At 52.1% G+C, this 22,578-nt stretch overlaps 1 protein-coding gene across 14 annotated transcripts; it reads right to left on the bottom strand.

Moving 5' to 3' along the window:
* Nucleotides 1-1,084: 1,084 nt before the first annotated feature.
* Nucleotides 1,085-7,884, bottom strand: GSDMD (gasdermin D). 14 transcript variants are annotated; one of them, XM_070481802.1, is made up of 13 exons: nt 7,656-7,848; nt 5,573-5,701; nt 5,111-5,343; nt 4,300-4,520; nt 3,924-4,116; nt 3,218-3,386; nt 2,975-3,077; nt 2,646-2,699; nt 2,300-2,386; nt 1,991-2,166; nt 1,762-1,906; nt 1,599-1,672; nt 1,085-1,469 (listed from the first exon to the last, which is right to left on the bottom strand). In XM_070481802.1, the coding sequence occupies exons 4-13, from the start codon at nt 4,514-4,516 to the stop codon at nt 1,230-1,232; spliced, it is 1,458 nt and encodes a 485-aa protein (XP_070337903.1). In that variant the 5' UTR covers nt 4,517-4,520; nt 5,111-5,343; nt 5,573-5,701; nt 7,656-7,848; the 3' UTR covers nt 1,085-1,229. The 14 variants fall into 14 exon arrangements, with proteins under 14 accessions (XP_070337903.1, XP_070337901.1, XP_070337902.1 ...); XM_070481800.1 differs by having other exon boundaries at nt 4,979-5,232; XM_070481801.1 differs by having other exon boundaries at nt 5,111-5,357; nt 7,656-7,845.
* Between the last annotated feature and the right edge of the window lie 14,694 nt (nt 7,885-22,578).

Raw genomic sequence — 22,578 nt, 5'->3', positions numbered from 1 at the left:
CTGAGGAAGCCTGGCCCTGAGCTAACATCCATACCCATCTTCCTCTACTTTATATGTGGGACACCTGCCACAGCATAGTGTGCCAAGTGGTGCCATGTCCACACCCGGGATCCGAACCAGTGAACCCCAGGCCGCTGAGAAGCAGATCGGGCGAACTTAACCGCTGTGCCACCGGGCCGGCCTGTCTTCTGTTTTAATATTAATTTCACCGTTGGGCTTGGATCCTGGGTTTTCTGGGGGATTAACATCCCAGCCAAGCAGGACCCACTGTCCCTTGCCTTTAGCGAGTCCTGAAGCTGCATGTCAATGGTGTGCCATGACAGAGGTGGCATGTGGCTTCCTCCACCTTCCAGTGAGTGGAGGAAGGCAGACTGTGGTTCCCACCAAAGAAAGGCACATTTCTCCTGGCTGTTCAAGCTCCCAGAGACGAGATAAACTCCCTGGCTAGATCAGCTACCATCTCTTCCTGCGCATGGGGCTGCTACCCCCACTGGCTGCCGAGGCCCTGGATTTCCATGGAGGCAAGTGCTCTGAGACCTGCTGGAGCCCAGGGACCTGCAACTCAGGGTTAGGAGGCCTCCTCCGTGGAGAGGGACTCTTACCTCCGGGTAAATGCATTTCAGTGAGATGGACACCAAAGGCCAGTGGCTCCGGTGGGTCACTGCTTCTCCAGGAGCCTCTGTGCAGCCCCAAGAGTGTAGGGTCTGTCTGCCCATCAGCCACACCTGCTCTAGTCCCCTCTGCAGCCCCCGTGGGCCGAGGATGGGCCCATTAGCTGCAGCAGAATGTTCTCAAGTTCCCTCAGGCAGATAGAGACCCATCCTGGTGGAATTGTTCTGCCCTATTCTTTCACAGGCCAGCATGCTGGGGAGGGGCCAGGAGCCTGGCCACGTGGCTGGTCACTCCAGAGTGGCCAGGTGCAAACACAGGGAAGGCTCCCCTTAGCCCCAAAGCGCAGCAAGAGTGAGACTAATGAGGAGAGGCCTGCTCTTGGCCCCCACATCTCTCCCTAGTCTATGTGGCACAGTCCCCACTCCTGCTCCATACCCCAGATCTAGGGCCCTCAAAAACTGAGTAACACATCTTTCCTTAGTACATCACATTTATTGACTTTCCCCAACTTCCAACCCCATGGTGACCTGGCCACATGGCTGCACTGAGCTCTCGCCTTCCCAGGGCTGGGTGGGCGTGAGCTCTGCTCTGCCTAGAGAGCTGCCCAGGTGTGCAGGCTAGCAGGGCTCGCTCAGCCTCAGCAGCACCGCCAGACAGGCGTAGAGTGCACACGTGCAGCCCTGGGCCTGCGGCTCCCAGGACACCTGGGGGGCGCCCACTTGCAGGCCTAGGCCGCACTCCTCCAGCAGGACCCAGGCAGGCGCCTCTGGGCCCCAACTGCTCCCCAGGAGCTTGGGTGGCAGGAACACAGCCCTGCAACTCTGCCATGGGGAGCTCTGCTCCAAAAGGCTCCTCACCTGCCAGGATAGGGTGGAAGGTTGTCAGTGGGGGCCCCTGGGCATCCAGTGCTCTCCCCTACCACCCCATCCTAGATGGGGCCCCATACCACAGGCCGGCCCCTTCCGCTCCAACCTGCGCCCTCTCACCAGCTCGAACTGCTCCAACAGGGTCCCCGTCTCCAGCAGCTCGGCCAGAAGCACGTGCTGGGTTTCATTCAGCACTGGGTAGAGACCATGGGTGAGAGGGGGTTCCAGAAGGCCCAGCTTGGGAAGCCCTGCCCTCTACCCACCTGCCCCAGGGCTCCCTTACCAGCCAGTGCTCCCAGCAGGTAGGAGATGGGGCCGGCGAGGTCCTTTTCCAGCACTCCGGAGGTGAGCACCATGCAGTCAAGGATGGCGCGCCCTGGACCGTGTAGAGGTTCCTCCACCCGCCCACAGCACAGGCCCTGCTCCAGCTGGGGACACAGGGTGGGGCACGTGAGCGTGGCTGGCTGGGCACAGGCTTCACCAGCTCCACCAGCCCTGCCCCACTTGCTTACCGCCTCCTCCAGGGCTTGTAGGGCCAGCTCTTCCCGCAGCACCTGCCGCAAGCCTCCCAGCAGCTGCTCACACAGGTCCTTGCACAAGCCCTCCAGGCCCTCGGCCTGCGCCCTCACCTCCTTCTGCAGGCCCTGGAAGTCTTGGGTGGGCACCAACCCGTCTTCGGTGGACCCATCTGTGGGGACAGGGCTGGCATTGCCCGGGTGCCCACAGGGCCCTGGAAAGCCCTGGTAAGGAAGGACAGACCCCCCCAGGGGGCTAAAGGGGAGCCCACCATGGGTCCCAGAGGCAGTCAAGAAGGTACTGACCCGACTCAATCCTGAATCCTGACACGCTCTTGGAGCTGACGTCCAAAGTCTGCAGTGGCTTGCTGTCTTCACAGGAAGGCCTCTGGCCTGGGCAAGCAGAGCTGGTCAGTGCAGGGTGTGGGTCCCCAAACCAGAGAGAGCTGAGGCCTTCCCTGGGCCCTCACATTGCGTCACCACCACCCCAACACTGGCAGCCCAGGGCAGGGAGCAAGGCCATGCCAGACTGATGTCAGCCTGTGGCTGTATCACCCTTGTGCGTGTGTGTGCACGTGCATAGGAGAAGGCCTCAGCGCCTGGAGCATGCTCCTCCTGTCGCCCAGGTGGGGCGGGGGGCCATGGGCCTCACCTGCCTGGGGCGGCTCGAAGGTCCTCTGCTTCTTGCCCGGGAAGAGGAGGACGTCTGGCAGCCATGTGGGGGCAGAGAGAGGAGGCAGGTGGGCTGGGGCTCCCAGCCTCTCCTTCACCCCCCGGGGCTACCCCGCGAGGTTCCCCCAGTGTGCCCCAACCCCCTACACCCCAGAGCCTGGCACCCTCGGCCACCCTGACCCAGGAAGCTATGCAACCAGATGCCCACAGCACCCCCAGCCAGCCGGTGGCTCATCTCAGGCCTCCCTGTCTCTCTGCCCCTCTGCCCTGCGAGTCTTGGCCCCAAAAGTACCCCCAACCACGGCTCACCCCAGTCAGAGCCAATAACTAGCTGGGCCACTTGGAATGCGAGGATGCTGCCTGGGGGGATGGTGACCGTCTTCCTCTGGCTCAGGTGGCCTTGGCCCTGGCCCTGAAGGATGGATATGGGCTCAGGACCAGGCACTGGGTTGTAGGGCCGGGCGTGGGCTGGGTGCTGGTGGCCAGGGTCTGCCGGGGGGCACCGCCCTCCTGCCTCCCAGGCCCCTGCCCGCTGCAGGACCTGCGCCACACCTGCAAGCCCACGGCTCCAGGCAACACAAACTGGCCCGAGCCCTCCTGCTTGTGGGTCCGGGTGACCTCCACCTCCTTCTGCGTCTGCAGCACCTCCGTCACCACGAACACATCGACCCCACGATTCCGTAGCTGCTGCAGGATTTTGTGCTCAGGCTGCCGCAGGCGCCTGTGCGGGGTAGGAGCCCAGGCAGCTTACGGGGGTGCCCTTCCCCAGCCCGGACCACAGCACTAGCTTCCCTCTCCCGGACCTTCGTGCACACACAGGGGGGATGAGGACAGCTGGCAGCAGGGACCGGGAGCTGTCAGTGTTGGTGGGTGGGATGCAGGGAGGAGTGGACACCTTCACCTGGCTGCTCCCTCCCTCCACTCCCTGCCCCTTCCTGGGTTCAAGTTTCAAGTCTTCACTCTGAGCGAATGGTCCTCCTCACAGGTGTCCCCACGTCTGCTCCTCCCACCCCAGCCTCCACACAGCAGCCTGACCTGTCTGACCCTAGACCCCCTGGGCTCCGCCTGGTCACCCTGGTCCTCGGGATGCAGGCCCCCATTACCACTGCAGCCTCCTGCCCTGCCACCTGGCCCCACACGCCCCTGCTTCTGGGAATTCCCTCTACTGTACTGACCCTCAGCCTGTGACCCCTAACGCCTCTAGGTTGTGACCCAGAGGCTGCTCAGGGTCAGCAGGTACCCCCCCCTCGCGGCTCACCGCTCTTGTTGCATGGCCACCCAGGTGTTGGGGACGACCTGAAGTCTGCACACGTTCATGGAGGCACTGGAGCTGCCGGACACTGAGGCCCCACCTCCCAACCGCCCATGTCCTGGGGCTGTCAGCTCCACACTGCCCTTCACCTGCCCGTCCACAGTGTCTTGGAAGTGGAAGGGGCCGCCACGTTCCACAGCTGGAGAAAGACCAGAGTTGAGGCCCCGTGCTACAAGCTACCACCTGTCCCACCCAGGCTGGGGGACCTTTGAAAAGGTCCTGCCCTCTGGCAGCAGAGAGCCCAGAGGCCCAGGGCAGATGGCAAGCTGGTCTGCTTGTTCCCCTCCCACCCAGGGCTCTGATGCAGTGCCAGGTGGGGTACCTGGTTCCGGGGCATTGGGCTCCAGGATGTCCCTGATGGACAGGTTGACACACTTGTAGCGGTGTCTCCAGAACCACGACCTCGAGGGCTTCCTGACCAATAGGCAGTAGGGCTGGAAGCTGGTGGAGCTCTGCAGGCTGTCCACTGGGATGAGCTCCCCTCTTTGGTCCAGCTCCCGGATGACGCTCTTGACTACCCTCTCAAAGGCTGATGCCATGCTCCTGAGGAGGACAGATGGGTCAAGCATTGTGCCCTCAGGGCTGGAAGAGTGGCAGGGGGGTTGAGCAGAATGGTGGTACTTGGATGCTTCCAATGACGGGGAGCTGTCTCCCTCCAAAGCAAGCCTGCATGGCCAGTCCTGGGATGCTCTGATTGGCAGAAAGCTCTTGCCCTGACCACTACCCAACACAGAAAGAAATGGAGTGCCCACGCTGTCATCCACTCATCCACCTCTCCACGGGGCTGTGAGCGCCCCCAGGCTGGGACGTCATTCACAGCCTTCAGCAGGACTCAGCCCATTCACACCATCTGTTCCATGGCCAGAGTGCCCAGAAGCAGCCCAAGAAAGCCCTGGGACTCTCAGTGCTGGGGTGGGGTGGGACGGGGCAGGTGGGGCTACCCACCAAGGCCACCACCCTTTGTCAGCCCAATAAGGCTTATGGCCACTCAGGAAAAGCACCTGCTAAGGGAGAACAGGGCGAGGGGGGCTTCAGGGGACCCCCAGGCTGATGCTCTGTCTGTTGTAGCAGTCGCCTCCTGGCTGAGGCATCCAGACGGCAGGGGAGAAATGAAGCCACCATCTCCTGGGTACCTGCCACAGGGCCCACAGCAAGGCCAGCCAGAGGGTCCCCAGCTCCCAGGCGTATCCTCTAGGGCTTTCTCATGCCTGGAGCTTCATGAGCCACCAGTCCAAGGCCAGAGACCAAAGCAAGCCTGACGCAGGAAACAGGAGAGGGTCCAGCAGAGGAGCCAGCCATCCCCACTGGGCAGGAAGCCTCTGAGCCTCAGTGCTGGTCTGAAATCGGAGTGGGGGCCAAGGAGCACCTGGAGGGCCGACCCTGGAGTCAAGCGGAAACGCAGCCGGGCTGGCGAGGTGGCTGCCTTCCCAGAGGCTTGGGGTTTCCCCCGAGCTGGTCTGGGATTGTGGGGAGTCCTGAGAGGGTGCTGGGACCAGGGCGCCCCGCAGAAGGGCCGGCATCCCCCCACCCAGAGTGAATGGGGCCCCACCCGGGCGCCAAGGGAGGCAGCGGGGGAGGTGCCGAGCACAGCTCACCGTGACCGTGGCGCTCAGGCTCCGGCCCAGAAGGGAAGCGAGGCCACCCTGCGGGTGAGGTGCGTTCACTCTGCCCTGGAGCTCCGGAGCAAGGGCAGGGCCAGCGAATGTCCAGATCCAAAAGTGAAACTGCGGGAGAGGAGGTGGTGTGCTGGTGCTCCCGGAAATGCCCTCATGAGCCCGCCCCGGGGGCCCTAGACCAGGAGAGGGGACAGCCAGCTCTGCGTCCTGCCACCACCGCCGCCGGCAGCCTGCCTGCCTCCAACCGCATGGCCCTTCTCCCTGTCTCTTAAAACTCTAGCTCACGGCAGGGGCTCTGAACAGACATTTCTCCAAAGAAAACGTACGAGGGCCAACAAGCATAAGAAAACATGCTCACGTCACTAGCCATCGGGGAAATGCAAATCAGACCGCAGTGAGAAGCCACTTCTCGCCCACCAGCATGACTGCATCACAAAAGAGAGAGGCCGCCAGTGCTGGGGAGGGTGGAGAAACCGAAACTCTCACATGCTGGGGAAGGTACAATGGTGCAGCCGCTGCGAAAAAGTCTGGCAGTTTCCTCAGAAAACTAAAGAGAATTACCACAGGACTCATCCACCCCACCCCTGGGTGCACACTCAAGAGAAGGTGAAAATCGCACGTAAACGTTCCTCCGGCATTATTCATAGTAGCCCAAACATAGAAACAGCCCAGATATCCATGAGTGATGCAGAGTAAAGAAATCTGGTGCCTTAACACCACGGGAGACCTGAGACGGAGTGGCGCCCAGCCACAAAAAGGAAGGAGGTTCTGACACATGGTACAACACGGAGGAACCTGGGACTCAGAGTCCAGGAGACCTCACTGAAAACCCGGCCAGGAGGCCAGGAGTGGGGAGCCCTCCACACTAGACTCCACCTACTTACAGACCCACGGGAGGGCCTGCCAATTACCACCCCAACAGGAAGAAGAAGAGTTCCTCCTGTTCCTCCTGCCAAGCAGCTCAGCCAGTGAGAAACTGTCACCACTCTGAACTCTCCATTTCCACCAAAGGATGCTCCTTCAGAACAACCCCTCCCAACTTCCTCCTTTTTCTTATAAAGTAACGTTCCTCTCCTTTGCTTGCTGGACTCGCCTATGGCTTTTGCTATAACTTGCTTGTTCCAGTCTGAAATTCCTCTGCTATTCGCAAATAAACCGATTCCACTGGTCAAATAACTGGCTGTTTTTTTCCTTCATGTCCACAAACCTCAAAGCATGATGCTAAGTGAAAGAAGCTGGACACAAAAGACAACATATCACATGATCCATGTCTATGAAATGTTCAGAACAGGCAAATCCATAGAGACAGAAAGTGGATTAGTGGTTGTCAGAGGCTGGGGGGAGGCAGAATAGGGAGTGACAGCCAATAGGTACACAGTTTCTTTCAGGGTGATGAAAATGTTCTTAAAATAGATTGTGGTGATATTTGCACAACTCTGAACGTACTAAAACCCATGGAGTTTTACACTTTAAATGGGTGAATTGTATGGAATGTGTATTATATCTCAATAAAGCCGTTACAGTCATACCTTAGAGATCTTGCAGATTTGGTTCCAGACCACTGAAATAAAGCACGTATCGCAATAAAGCAAGTCACACGAATTTTTTGGTTTCCCAGTGCATATAAAACTTACGTTTACACTATACTGTAGTTTATTGAGTGTGCAATAGCCTTGTGTCTAAAAAAACAATACATGTACCTTAATTAAAAATTAAGTGCTATTAGAAAAATGGTGCCAAAAGACTTGCTTGACACAGAGTTGCCACAAACCTTTAAGTTGTAAAAAATGCAGTATCCGCAAAGTGCAATAAAGCAAAGCACAGTGAAACAAGGTGTGCCTGTACTTAGGAGATCCAGAGCCAGCAAACAACACCAGGCCTGTCAGAGGCTCCTCGGTGCTCGAATTCTCCGGGACCACAGTCAAATCCTGTCCAGCGCAAAGCAGCCGGGGAGCCCCAAAGCCCTCCTTCTCCACCACCACAGCCTGCCTCTAGGCCCTTACCCCTCCATACTCTGGAGCCCACATCAGGGCCCCTGGCCGATGGCTGTCCTGAGACCTACCTTGAAAGCTCTGCCACACTCCTTCACTCATTCAGCACACGTGCATCAGCACCTGGTGCCAGATGCCCTTCTGGCTGAGGAACCTGGGAGTGACCCAGACAAGGCCTCCGCCAGGCAGAGCCGCTGCCAGCAGCCCTGACACCAGTGCAGGGAAGATGATTCCCCGTGGTGTGTGTGTTGAAATGTTGTGGCTGCAAATAACTGCAAACACAGATTCAAACAGAAAGGGAACATCTTGTGCAAGCAGAAGTCCAGAACTGCTGTGTGTACCCTGCGTCAGACACGGACAGGCACCATCCATCCAGGGGGGTAGGGGCCTGCTCCAGGCTCACCTGGGGCCTTTGAGACCATTTCTGTCTCCACGCCAGGGGCCTAGGGTGCAGGCCTGAGAGCTCTGATGGCTGAGGGTCTCTGGGGCAGTGGATGACCACTCAGCTCAGCGTGGGGCTCCCAAGCTCCAGTCCAGCCCCTGGAGCCCATTCTCTAGTGTGAGCAGGGTGTCCTTGCTGGTGGTGGCAGGAGGCTCCAGGAGCCTGGGGAGGGCTGAGCATGTGCGTGTTCCTGTTCACGTGTGTATGTGTGCATGCATTTGCACATGTGCACACACGTGCATATTGTATGTATATGTGTGTCTGTGTTCATGTGTGTATCTGTATCCATATGTTTTTTGGGCAGTGCACGCTTGTACCTGTGTATGTGTTTGTGTCCGTGGGTGCACACATTTGTACATATGTGCACTCGAGTGTGTGTGTTGGGGGGCTGTGCTGAGCCCACAGCTGTTGATGCTAGAAGGTGCTCCCTCCTCCATGCCCCCTTTCCTCCGGCTCAGCCTGCGTCTCCCTGGTCCTGCAGGAAAGAGCCTTGAAAGCCGTGCAGCCTCTTGAGACCTCTTGCGTCTTATCTCCCTCTCTCCAGGCACTAGGCTCCAGGTCAAGGTCAGGAGGTGGCGGCCTCCTCAGTGCGGGGTGAACCTCGCTGTGGGGTTCCAGCAGCAGTGTGACCAGCCCTGGTTTACTTTTCTCCAATGCCTTGGCTGCCGTCTGGGTTGATGGGGTGGAGGTGGCGCAGCAGCAGCCCCTGGGGGACTCAGTCTGAGGCAGAGGCACCAGGCAGGTGCCATCCGTGGGCAGGAGGAGCAGCATGGTGGCCGCAGTGGCCATGGCAACAGGAGATGGCGTGGTACACTGTGCCCACCTGCCTTGAGGCAGGGACCTGGGGCTGCCACAGCCTGGGGCCGGGTGGGGCACCAAGGACCGCTGCATGTCCTTGTCCACTTTCCGTTCTTCACCACCAAACCAAAACAAGAAGCACTGGGCTCCTGACTCAGCCCAGGACAGAGGTCAGACTGAGAGGGCAGGAAGTGAGCCTGCTGGGGAGAAAAGGAGGAAGGATGGGGGGAGGCTGGCCCTGCACCCCATCTGCTCCCTGGCCCCTATTTACAGGCAGAGGGGTTTGGAGCACCAGGACATCTTGAGGACCAGGAACTCTGGGGCGACATTACCTCTTCCTCACAGCCACCCTATGTTGTTGGAGATGGGTCACGCCGCCTGGGCAAAGTCTAGGCAGGCCCTGGGGTCCAGAGCTGCGGAGGGAAAACCATGTCCCCAGTAGCGATGGCGAGCTCTCACCAGGGACTGGGAGCCTGGGAGGGGTCAACAAAGCTGGGGGGTCAACAAGCTGGCCTTCGAGGAAGACAAGCTCCCTGTGGGCGGATCCCAGACTCCCCCTAGCCGGTGTGGGGCGCTGGCGCCGCGGGGACCTTGGCAGGGGCAGGCCGCAGCTCCCGCCCCCGGGAGGCCAGAGCAGGGCCCGAGAACCGGGAGAGCGCGCTGGCGGCAGCGCCCGGCGGACTTCGGGGCAGGTGGGAATGGGCTGAGGGGGAGGAACGAGGCAGCTGCGAACCGGGAGGGGCGTTCCAGCCCAGGGAGCGCAGGGTCCCGCGCGGCGGGCGGCACGAGGAAGCCACCCACTCTCCGCCGGGGGGACTGTCGGACCTTGGGGCGAGCGAGGCCGGGGGCCCGGGGCCGCGGGGCAGGCACGGACGGCGCTTCGGGCGCCGGGCCCCGCTAAGTCCGCGGTGGGGGCCGGCGCCGCCTCCCCGAGCGCGCACGGGAGCAGCCCGGGACCCGCTCCACCCTGTGCAGCCCCGTGACTCTCGGGGCTTCCCGCGCTGCCGGGAAGTCGGTGCCCACGCCCGCGGCAGCCGCGCCCGGCCCCACCTCCCCTCCCACGGCTCCCCTCTCCCCTCTCCTCCCCCCTCCTCCTCTCCTCGCCCCGCCTCGCCCAGCCACCCGCGCTCCGCCCCCCGCCTGCCCACCCCCCCCCCCCGCCGCCCCCACAGCTCCTCCCCAACCTCCCCTCCCTGCCTGCGCCCGCGTCTGTGCCCCCGTCGTGGGCCACCTGGAACCCGTCCCCAGCAAACAGCTCCCCGGAGGGCTCCGAGCGCCGAAGAGCCGACGCGGCCAGAACTAAACAGGCAACCAGCGCCGCTGCTGCGTCAGGGCCAAGCGGGTGCGAAGCGTGGACGGAAGGCCCCGAAGGCCTCTCCTTACGGGGCTCGAGTACCCCGCGGGGCCTCTTTCCCGCCTGTGGACCCCTTGCTTGCCCCAGCCCCTCGCGCACGGCCTGTGGGCATCTGGGTGCCCTTCGGGCGGCGGCTCCGACGGGCTGGTCAGCAGCCCTGGCCCAGCAGGCGCTCAGTCGATGTTCGGCGGGTCGCTGGGCCGTGGAAGCAGCCCCAGAGCAGGGGGGGGTCTCAGGTTCAGAGGCTCCCAGGAGTCTGGAGGGACGTGAGTGGCGAAGGCCCGGCAGAACCAGGGTCGGGGGAAGTACCCTCCCTCCCCCAGCTCCGGGCCCCCAGTGGCTCGCGGACCCCCTTGTGGTTAGACGGCCCCATTGCCTAGGCCTCGCCTCCCGGCGCCGGTCTGCGGCGTGCCCCGCCCAGTCCTGCTGCTTTTTGGGGTCCTCTGCCCTGAAGCCCGCTGTGTGCTGCGGGCTGGCGGGGGCGCAGGACTCTGGCCCCGGGAAACAGCAGCGTTGGTCCTGCTTGTGTCTCACTTCACTTTATCCCCACTGGAAGAAGCCCTTACTGCTGGAATCCAGGCACTGCTGGTGAGGGTCTTTCCCTGGAGGTGGGGATGCTGCCCGAGGCGTGCCCTGTACTAGGGCGTGTGGGACACTGTTGCAGTGAGATTCACACTGCGTTCATCCTGGTCCCTGAGAGCCTGGTGGAAAAGCCATGATCTAGGAAACAGTAGACTCATAAACTTTTCTTCCAACAGGATCTGGCTCAGAGAGTCTGAGGGTCACGCTCTGCAAGTGAGGGTCAGGGTGTGTGTGTGATGCTGGGGTGAAGGGGGGACCCACAGGGTCCTCGAGGGTAGTTCTGTTCCCCAGTCACTTCCTGTTTGCCCTCCTCCAGGATAAAAGGTGAGGGGGGCATCCATGGTTAGGTAATGGTCCCAGCCTACCAACCACCTGTGCCCACCTGAGGGCCTGGTGAGTCAGGTCACCTGACTCCTGTGTAGACCTTCTAGAGGGAAGGAGATGGCAGGAGGGGGAAATTCCCCCAAGAGTGGGTGCAGGCTGGGTCGGTGGAGCAGGGAGGCAGATACCTTTGCAGGGCATAGAGACAGGGGGGCAGATAATACCCAGGTGGGATTTGACATTTTGTGCATGTCCCTCTGATAAGTGTGTTTGGTGTGGCTACGTTGCATTCCTTTTAGTTACTCCTCCACCCCCTTCAGAGAGGCTGGTGCACTTGCGTAGCCTTAGGTGGTAGGGCTGGAGAGAAGTGGGGTGTGGCAAGGCCCAGGGCTTACCTGGGTGGGGTGGTCGGGAGGCACAGCTTGCAGTTCAGGAAGGAGGAAGCTGCTCAGGCTACATAGAGAGAAACCCTCTGCATAGGAAAAGAGCTGGAAGCTAGGTGGGGGAGAGCAGGGTGGGTAGGGTGAGAGAAAGCCTCCCAGTGAGGAAGAGGAGAAGCCCATCTCAGTGGACTTCCCACGGCTGGGATGTCTGACACCCGGTTCTTTTGTTTGTGGAATGTCTGTAATGGAAATCCTTTCTACCACCCCAGACCTGCATGTGGGCAGGCTGTGGGAGAAGGAAGACAGACAGAGATGGTAGGGATAGCAGGCAGTTAGCAAGACGAGACCACTGGAGGAGAGATGGCCAGGGAGTAGACGGTCCAGGATGTGCAGGAGTCTCGGGAGGGTGTGGCTGTCCTGCCAGATTTGAGAGGAGAGATTGACTCACTGTGCACTCATTTGCTCACCCCTGAGATGGAAATGACGCCTGAGAGGGCTGTTATGAGGCTTCAATGTGTCCATATGTGTTAACACTAGAACAAGGCCTGGCATTCGGGAAATGGCTATAGACATGCTAAACATTTTTGTCTGGTATTCATAAAGAACGCAGTGCTCAATATTTTTTGTTCATAAGTTCTTGCATGTGGTTTGTTATTTCCTTTGGGGGATTCCTAAAAGTGAAATTGCTCAAAAGGTATTCAATGGGCCGGCCCGGTGGCGTAGCAGTTAAGTTCGCATGTTCTGTTTCGGTGGCCCGGGGTTCGCCAGTTCAGATCCCGGGTGTGGACATGGCACCGCTTGGCAAAAGCCATGCTGTGGTAGGCGTCCCAAGTATAAAGTAGAGGAAGATGGGCATGGATGTTAGCTCAGGGCCAGCCTTCCTCAGCAAAAAGAGGAGGATTGGCAGCAGATGTTAGCTCAGGGCTAATCTCTTTCAAAAAAAAAAAAAGGTATTTAAGGTCTTGGCACGTGTTGTAAATTGCCCTTCAGAAAGGCTCTGCCAGCATCAGAGTGAAGAGTGTCAGGGAGCCTCTGCTCCCCCCTCGCCAGTGCTGAAGGCGGATTGTTTTCATCTTTGCCAGTTTGATGAGTGTTGAAGAGTTTTAAGTGTAACTGTCAAGATCAGTTTTAGCAAGTTAACTGTGACAGCACTTACATCCCATTTATAGTCTCACAACCCCAGGAGACAAAGCCACAGTCCCTGCCTCCTCTCAGCAAGTGGCTCGGCTCTCCTCTCCGCCACCTGGCGACTGGAGTCTAGGAGCAGAGAGCTCGTCTAGCACAGAAGACAACAGGCTCAGTGCTAGACCCATGCAGCCGCCAGTTTGTGCAGTGTAAGAAGTCACCCTAGAGGCCAGCCCCGTGGCCTACTGGTTAAGTTTGGCACCCTCTGCTTTGGCGGCCCAGGTTCAGTTCCTGGACTCAGAACTACACCACTTGTCAGCAGCCATTCTGTGCCGGTGACCCACATATGAAATAGAGGAAGACTGGCAAGATGTTAGCTCAGGGTGAATATTCCTCAACCAAAAAGAGGAAGATTGGCCACAGGTGTTAGCTCAGAGCGAATCTTCCTCAGGAAAAAAAAAAAAAAAACACTTGAAAAAAAAAAAGGGAATCACCCGAAAACTTAGTGGCATAAACAACATCCATTGATTTTCTCATAATTATGTGACTTGCCCTAAATTATGACATTCAGGCTGGGAGCAGCCGAGATGGTTCATCTCTGCTCCGTGTGGTATCACTTGGGTTCATTGACTTTGTGGTTAGCTGGCAATTTTTGGCCTCACGTGTTTGGTAGATGGCTGGCTGTCAGGATGGTCAGTGGTATTAGCTGGGCGTGTGATGTCCGTCCTCCAGCAGGCCAGCCCTGGCTCATTCACATGGTGCTGGTTACAGGATTCTGAAGAGAAGCAAGACACGGTAAGTCCAAAGCGTAAATGCTTTTCAAGCTCCCCAGTGGGAAATTCCATCTCACTCATTCTCTGGGACCTCCCCTGCCCTCAGAGTTTTGCCAAGGGCTAAGGATCGTGCATAGGTCCAGGTGCTGAGGCACAGCCCATGGTCACCAGTCCTGGTACATAAATCACCCTGAGCTTGTACACATGGTCTCTTTCCCAGGGTGCCACTGGCTGCCTTATGGAGAACTCCTGGAAGGAGAGAGATGGAAACTCCAGCTAGCGTTCAGCTGGGACAGTAGCAGTGGGAGAGGAGAGGGGCTAAGAAGGAGGATGGACAGGACTGGGCAGTGCTTGGAATGGGGCCAGGAAGGGAGCCCCACAGCCTGAGTACAAAGGCCATTTTATTGCCTGGTCTTTCCAGCTTGGCATGCCGCCACTGCAGAAGGAGAAGCCCTCACAGCGCCCATCACTGCATGTGAAGCAGACAATACTAACACCTGGGGTGGGGCCAGGTGCAGAGTTGGGAGGCAGGCTGTGGGCTGCATCCTCACCTGCAGGAGACACAGTGCGTGTGAACCTCCCAAGTCATTGTTGGCATATGTTTTACTTCTACAAATGTTATAAACCCATGATACGTTGTTATTATTTCTGCTGTAACTATTTGTCTTTTAGAGGATATGAGAAGTGAGAACTGAAAAAATATTTACTAACGTACTTCCCATTTCCTGTCCTCTTTCTTCATGTAGATCTGTTTCCATGTTATATTATTTCCCTTCAACCTGAAGAATTTCCTTTAACATTTCCTACTGTGCATGTCTGTGGTGGACACATTCTGCTCACTTTTTAAACTGTGGTAAAATATATACAATGTATAAGTTGTCATATAACCATTTTTAAGCATAGAGTTCAGTGGCATTAAGTACATTCACGTGTTATGCAACCATCACCACTATTTCCAAAACTGTCTCTTCACTCCAAACAGAAACTCTTGTGAAATAAGACAAACCTCAACTAAACTAGAGTCACGGAGACTTGTAGGGGAGCTCTCACCCCATCACACATGTCAATCACACCAACCAGGAAGAGATGGGCACTTGCATCTCCCACAGCAACTACCACTACTTTACTACTGACGGAAGATTTCTCTCTCCACCAGGCAACAGTCCAGCCAATGAGAAACACTGCAGCTCAGCCAATGAGAAACACCACAGCTCAGCCAATGAGAAACGCCTCAGCTCAGCCAATAAGAAACACCACAGCTCAGCCAATGGGAAACGCCACAGCTCAGCCAATGGGAAACGCCACAGCTCAGCCCATGAGAAACACCGCAGCTCAGCCAATGAGAAATGCCACAGCTCAGCCAATGAGAAGCCATTCCCACCCTGCACTGTTCCTCTCCCCCAATGGACTTTCCTTTAGAACAGCCCCTCCCTCTCCCCCTTTTTCTCTATAAAAGCAGCTCCCCTCCTTTGCTTGTGGTATTTGCCTATGGTTTGACGTAGCATGTGCTTCCTGAATTCCTATTCTTTTGGCTATTTTGGAGTAACCTCATTTTGAGGGTAAAATAAAAGACAAATTTGCTTTTTTTAAAAAATTTTTTTTAAAGATTAAGCACCTCTTGCTTTTACAAAATACATGATCTGCTAGTTCTATGACTCATGCTTACATACGTCTCCCAGCTGTGAAAAGCCGGCTTTGTTCTCTGAGTTCCCCAGGAACATGATGACCTCCAGAAAGAAAAATTCTGCATTGGTACCCATCACAAATGACAGAAGAAAGAGAGAATGTGGCACTCTGAAGTTCCTCACACGGGATGGTCGACATCCCTAATCCCCCTCCTTCCCTGCCCGTTTCCCATATATAACTGCCTCAAGATTCTGTATGATTGTAACATGGTTCTTCAGGACGCTAGTCCATCATCTTCTGATTATGCTGGGTAATCGTATACATTTTCCCTTCTCAACCGCTGGCTTGTTTCCAATTGATTGGCACCAGATTGCAGTGAGCGGAACGAGCCCCTTTCTGCTCGGTTACAAATTTCTGGTGACCCAGATGGGATGTGCCTCTGCCTGTGGCTAGTCAACTCCAGGAGAACTCTCAGGACTCTCCCAGCAGCTGCTGGGATGTTCTTTCTCCTGGGGACTGTCCTCTGAGTTCTCCTGATTGTCAACTGCCTTCAACGCTGCCTCATGGCTGAAGAAATGAAACAGGCTCTAGATTTGTTTGTTTGTTCGTTTGTTTGTTTTTGCTTCTGGTGAGTTGACGGGCTCAATCTGGAATAGGGTAAGTCGCCTTGGGGATGCCTATGAACTCCGTTCCCCTCCATCTGGGGTTCCTTCCATTAATGGAGGGGCCATCTGGGGTCCTTTCTGTTGGCGGAGGGGCCATCTGGGTGCACATTCGGAGTGGGAACAGTTGTAGGGCTTTCTACTCTAAATCTGGGAACGAGTTCACTGGTGTCTGTTTTTTCTGTGCCTGGATCTGTGTGTCTGTCTGTCTCTGTGTATCAGAATGGGGGGGGACATCCATCTATCCCAAGAAAAGGCCTCTGGACTGCCACTTGGCTAAATGGGCTGACTTTAGCTATGAGCCCACGTCCAAAAAGAAGATAGTTTTCTTTTGTAACACCACACGGCCACAATATTCTTTAGATTCCAGAGAGAAAATGGCCAAAATGGGACAGTCTCAGTTTACCTAAACTGGTGTATTTGCATATGCAATTGGAAAGAGCTGGCTGTAAAATTGAACAATGAATGGGAAGCCTATTTTAATCTTCTGAGGCTTCTAAATGAAATTAGGAATAATTTACTGCCTCTTTAAAAGAAAATAATTAAATAACTAAAGATGCTTGCAAAATGAAACCAAATCTTCTCGCTCACTGAGCTTCCCTACTTCGACTCCCCAAAATTCCTGATCTAAAATTAAGCAAGTGAAAATAAGTAAACTTTTGAGATAATTTGGAATTACAATGGTCATTCTGGGGAACCTCTGTTTCAGATGAGTCCACCTTAAGGAGTCACCCTTAAAAGAGAGAATTCAAACCTCTCATGATGGAATGCAGTCTTTGATTAATATGCAGAAACTTCAAAAAGACAAAATGATTTCAAAAACAGCTATAAAGGGGGCCCAGCAGTGTGGCTGAGTGGTTAAGTTCACACGCTCTGCTTCCATGGCCCAGCGTTTCACTGGCCGGTTTGGGTCCTGGGTGCGGGCATGGCACAGCGTATCAGGCCATGCCACAACTAGAAGGTCCCACAACTGAAATACACAACGATGTACTGGGGGGCTTTGGGGAGAAGAAGGAAAACAGATAATAAAATCTTTTAAAAAAACCAGCTATAAAAAGAATCCTTATATCAAAAAGACAAAAATATTTAGTAAAAATCGTTGACTATCTGAGCAGGTCCACCTACCAGAAAAACAGTTCAGACCCAGCTGCTCTTTCAAGTTTTGTACCTGAGACCTGGTTAAAATTCCAAAGATCTCTATCTGTCTCTATATGTATTTGTCTGCCTCCAGGTGATATAATTTCTAAAGGAACTCTATTTAATTGGCTTGGAGTGAAGACTTTTCTAAGTTATTCCTAAATATAATAGAAACTAACCCAAAGGTCTTTCAAGTTAACAGGATATAAAATGATCTTCGGTAAATGGAAGCTTATTTGTTTGTTGGTTTGATTGGAATAAATGTGTTTTCAGAGTAACCAACATTGGATATGGTGCAAACACTATCTCTGTTACTAAATTTGTTAGCAAAAATAATAACAGAATAACAGCTGATTTTGTCTGATCTCTCATGAGGGTTTTGTAGGCAATCTAAATGTAATTATTAAAATAATTATAATTATAATTAAATTATAATATATAAATATTTATATATTATTATAATTATATATAAATATATATATAAATAAATATATAAATAAATATATACATATAATAAATATAAATTATAATTAAAAATAAGTAAACTAAATAGATGGGGAAAGGTTAAAAGGTTGTTGGAGGAACTTTTAAAGAATAATTATGTATTATGGTGTATGTACTTAAAACAACTTAAGATGATGGCTAACTGCTTTAATGTTACATGAAACTTTTGTAAGTAATCTAAACATAACTGTTGGGAACAAATAATTTAGATAAAAATGGGCAAGAGTTGGGCTGGCCCCGTGGCTGAGTGGTTAAGTTTGTGCACTCCGCTTCAGCAGCCCAGAGTTTTGCTGGTTTGGATCCTGTGCCCAGACATGGCACAGCTCATTAAGCCATGCTGAGGTGGCATCCCACATAGCAGAGCCAGAAGGCCCTATGACTACAATATACAACTATGTACTGGGGGGCTTTGGGGAGAAGAAGAAGAAAGAAAGAAAGAAAAAGACTGGCAAAAGATGTTAGCTCAGGTGCCAATCTTTTAAAAAAATTTTTTTTAATGGGTAAGAATTTTTGGGTGCAATAGTTTTGTTTGATGGTCTGTATACTTGAAAAACAGCCTCCAAAATCTTTTTGGCAACTTAAGCTTTAGAGCTTTACTAAGTCAAGTTATATGATAAAAACTTGTTGAGTATCTAGGTCGTTTCCACGTAAGATAAAATATTAGAAATTGATTGCTAAGCATAGACTTGTCTGCCTCTGGTCTCTTATCTCAAAGAAACTGAAAGATGCTTGAATTTATTGATAAACATGTTTTGTGCATGCTGAGAAATTTTCTATGAGAAAGCACATATTTCTGGAAAGTCTTTATACAAGGAAAGTAAAATATATGTTTTCAATAAAGAAGGTATAAAGAATAGAGGTATTTTTGTTTGTTTTGTTAAGAAAGATAAATTTGTCCTAAAGTATGAGGAAAGGGAAAAAAAAAAGAAAGAAGGCGTGGGACAAATTTTGATAGAAATTTGTGGAAGGTTTGTAGAAGTAAAACCCTGAGGAGTTTTGTGCATGGTCAAGTTGGCTAAAGTAAGCTGGTGAAAAATCAGAATTTGGCTTTCTCTCTCTCTCAAGAAGATAATTTTCTTGAACTTTTGGTTTGCTTTTGATACAGAGGTTATGAAAGGTTTTCCTTTGAGTAAGTCTACCCAAAAGACAGAAAATCTATGTTTTGTTAAAATAATTTCCTAAATTCAAAAAGATTGAGATCTCTCTATTAAGGTTTTTTGACTGTTTTAACTCTGTTTGTCTTTGAGTGTTTCTGTTGTCACCTGGATTAAATAGATGACTAAGCATTGCTTCCTATTTGATGAAGTGTTTTAAAACCTTTTGATATTTCAATAAACTTCTGCCAAAATTAAAGTCTTTCTTTTGACTTAAAAAAAAATACTTTAAGAATTTCCAATCAGCTCTGGAACTCCTCAAAGAATTTGTTCTCTTTTTCCATCAAGAGGAAGATATTAAACTAATTAGACTTACTTGGTACGTTAAATTACATGGGAAACATTATCAAATAAATGATAATAAGCCTTCCTAGGTTATATTGTATGGGTAAATGTTATTAATATGTGTTTTAAAAAAAAATTAGACAACATTCCAAAAATTCTGATCTGTCCTGGTTTTCAGTCATGATTCTAGTTATTATCTCAAAGTGTTGTATATTACAGAAATAGCTGAGTGTCTTTGTCAGTTGCCATTTTTGAATGTTTTGTCATTTGCAGATGGTTGTTCTTTTACTCTGATGTTTTTGCAAATATGTTTCCTCTTCAGAGAGATTCATGGAAAGAATTCTGACACTTTCTCTAGAATGCAAATTTCTGATAAACTTTCAGATTATGAAACAGCTGGGTAAGAAATTACAGAACTGTAACTGAAAAACTGATGATCTCATGAAACTGCTAACAGAAGATCAAGAGTTGGTTAAGGAAACTAAATGAACTGATAGGGATGATTCTAATTTTTGACTTTTCATTTGAAATGTTGATTTTTTTAACCGTTTGTTTTTTTCAAGTTTAAGGAAACCTTTTTCTCTTAAGACTGATAACAATTTGGTAAATTATACTTTTGTAAACAGAATTGAAACATTTACCTTTTACTCCTTACCTTATCCCTCCAGAATTTGGAAACTCTTAGTGAATAAGTATTTTCATGGCAACACAGTTATTTGCATAAGTTCAGTAAGAATCTGTTCTCCTTACAGCAGGACACAATAGGAAACATTGGTTATATTACCAAGGCTTTGACTGGAATGTTATATTTGAGAGAAACATACATAAACTCAGATATGACCATAGAGCTTTGAAAGCAAAGATTGGACCTTATGAAATAAAGCCACTTGGAAATTGGCCTGGTACCTTGCTTACAGGATTCCCAGCAACCTTACCTGGTTAATAAGGAAGGTCACTTCCCTGGCAGGTGCAGGAACCCCAGGATATTTTGGGGACCTTGGGAAGAGAGGAATTCACCCAAATCTGTAGGTGTTGCAGGTGGAGTATGATGATAAGTTCTTGGTCTTCCTCAAAAAGAAAAGAAAAGAAAAGAAAAGTTCCAGCCAAGCAGATTTAAAACAGACTTTATGATCAATTGCTACTTTTGCTGTACTTATGTAAATAATCGGGCTCAGTTTATTATAACTAGACATTGTACAAACCAGTTAGTCTCTCTCTTTTTTTTTTTTTTGAGGAAGATTAGCCCTGAGTTAACATCTGCTGACAATCCTCTTTTTTCTGAGGAAGACTGGCCCTGAGCTAACATCCGTGCCCATCTTCCTCTACTTTATATGTGGGACGCCTGCCACAGTATGACTTGCCAAGCGGTGCCATGTCCACACCCGGGATCCAAACCGGCAAACCCTGGGCCGCCAAAGTGGAACATGTGAACTTAACTGCTGTGCCACCAGGCCTACCCCACAAACCAGTAAGTCTTAATTTGGTTATTTATGGTAAAAATGAGGGTGATTTTAGAGAGAAAAAAAATGTTTCAACAGAAACTATAATACACATTTGTGGATGTTGGATTTTGGTTCTTTTAACTGTCCTTGAGGTTTTTGTTTTCTCTCTGTAAACTGGATTGGATCCTGAATTCTTCTAGTTTCCTCAAATATCTGGTAGAGATCCCCAAAATAACATTTTCAATTTTTTTCTGTCTTTTTCATTTAGAATCATTGAGAACTGAAACTGTCCTTTCTCCTGAAGCCCTGCAAACTAAAATTGGACAACACTGATATAAAATCTTATTTGACATGGGAGCTAGAACTTAGACCTGACTCTGCAGGACAGGTCCTAGAAACTGCTTGGCCAGAAGAGGAATTAACTTTATTTAATGAAGAATTAACACAGGCCCTAAACAAAACTTGTCATGTATATCACAGTAGACAATGGGGGAAAGAAAATTGTCCAGTTGGTCAACAAATATGAACATATGTGTACAGGATTCATAGGTGGCACGAACTGCTTTTTCTCTGCTCTCTCAATTTGAGTATCTACCCCCATTGGAACTACTGTCCTGGCATGTGCCACCATTTTCCTCTTCTCCCTTTGTCGTAAATGTAGAAAATGTTGTTGCTGATGTCTCTGACAATGTTGTTGGTCCCCATCAAAACAATGAGGAAACCAAATAGCCTTAATAGAGGTCAGAACTAACCCTCAGTTCCAAGAAAGAGTGAGACAGTATAAACGGCTTGCTTAGATCCACACTGTCAGTTTTAAACTTCCAGAATCTTCCCCATTTGTGGCACCCCTCATCAGCAGGAAGTAGCCAGAAGATGTCTACGGCCTTATTCCCCAGTACTTCATGTAATTTTGAAGCTACAACTGACAGTGGGGAAATTTTAACAGCTAGATCTTAAGTTAACGTGAGAGAAGCCATTTCAGGGAAAGGAAGCAGTATTGTAACTATGCCCCTGACTCACTAGTCTTGGTGAATATATTCTAGCCTGCTCATAGCCTCGATGATTAAGCACCTCTTGCTTTTACAAAATACATGATCTGCTAGTTCTATGACTCTTGCTTACATATATCTCTCAGCTGTGATAAGTTTCTTCTCAGAGTTCCTCAGGAACATGACAACCTCCAGAAAGAAAAATTCTGCACTGGTACCCATCACAAATGACAGAAGAAAGAGATAATGTGGTGCCTTGAAGTTCACCACACTGGATAATTGATATCCCTAACCCCCCCCCCCTTCCCTGCCCTTTCCCCTATGCAACTGCCTCAAGATTCTGTATGATTCTAAGATGGTTCTTCAGGACACTAGTCCACCATCTTCCAATTATGCTGGCTAATCATGTAAATTTTCCTTTCTCAACCACTGGCTTGTTTCCAATTGATTGGCACCAGATTGCGGTGAGCAGAACGAGCCCTATTTTGCTCAGTTACACCCCTAGAAGGGAGACCTTGCCTAAAACAATGCTTTCTTTGCTAATAATTTCCTTTGAGGAAGATTTGCCCTGAGCTAACATCTGTGCCAATCTTCCTCTATTTTGTATGTCGGTCACTGCCACAGCATGGCTGCCACAGGCTGAACTTAACCACTAGGCCATGGGGCCTGCCCCATTCAATAAAGCCAATTTGATCTTTTAAATTACTCCATTCATTTTTTGCTATTTAACAGGGTATACACCCAGAAGTGGAATTGCTGGGTCATATGGTAATTCTGGGTCCATGTAAATCTACTCTAATTTTGAGGAACCACCAGACTGTTTTCCAAAATGGCGGCACCATTTTACGTCCGCCAGAAACGCACAAAGGGTGACACATCTGTTTTTACACTTGTGTTTCCACTGATAAGCCAAAATCTGTCATGTTTCCAGAGGTTTAACACGTCTGTCCAGGGACTCCTGTTCTTGGACCTTTCTTCTCCTGCCCTGGCCCACGGAACAGTGTTAACAGAACCCCGTGGGCCCTCGTCCCACCAGGTCGCCTCCCAGAGCCCCAAGACGGTAATTCTACGCGGACACTGGGGAAGGAACACCGCTGCGTGTGGGGTGGCGTCCCGGTCTCGTCCACTCGCCCAGCCATGTAGGGAACAACAGCCCGTAGCGGAGAAGCCAGGCCCGACCGCTCGAGGCCGGCGACCACCTGCCCACAGCCACCTCCTCCCCAAGCGAGCTGAGGCCGCTTCCCAGCGCTCCGTAGTGACGTCAACAAACTCTCCCTCTGCGCGTGCGTGGCCCCCCCCCCCCCCCCGCGCCCCCCGGCAGGCGTTGCCGGGGCGACGGCACGGCCCTGCCGACGCCCCGGCCTGGCCAAAGTGCGCAGTCTCGGCACTTCCCCGCGCTCCGCCCCACCCCGCCCGC

This window comes from Equus asinus, chromosome 12, assembly GCF_041296235.1.
Source record: "Equus asinus isolate D_3611 breed Donkey chromosome 12, EquAss-T2T_v2, whole genome shotgun sequence".
NCBI lineage: Eukaryota > Metazoa > Chordata > Mammalia > Perissodactyla > Equidae > Equus > Equus asinus.
The sequence above is the reverse complement of the archived record's forward strand: the minus strand, read 5'-3'. Positions and strand labels throughout refer to the sequence as shown.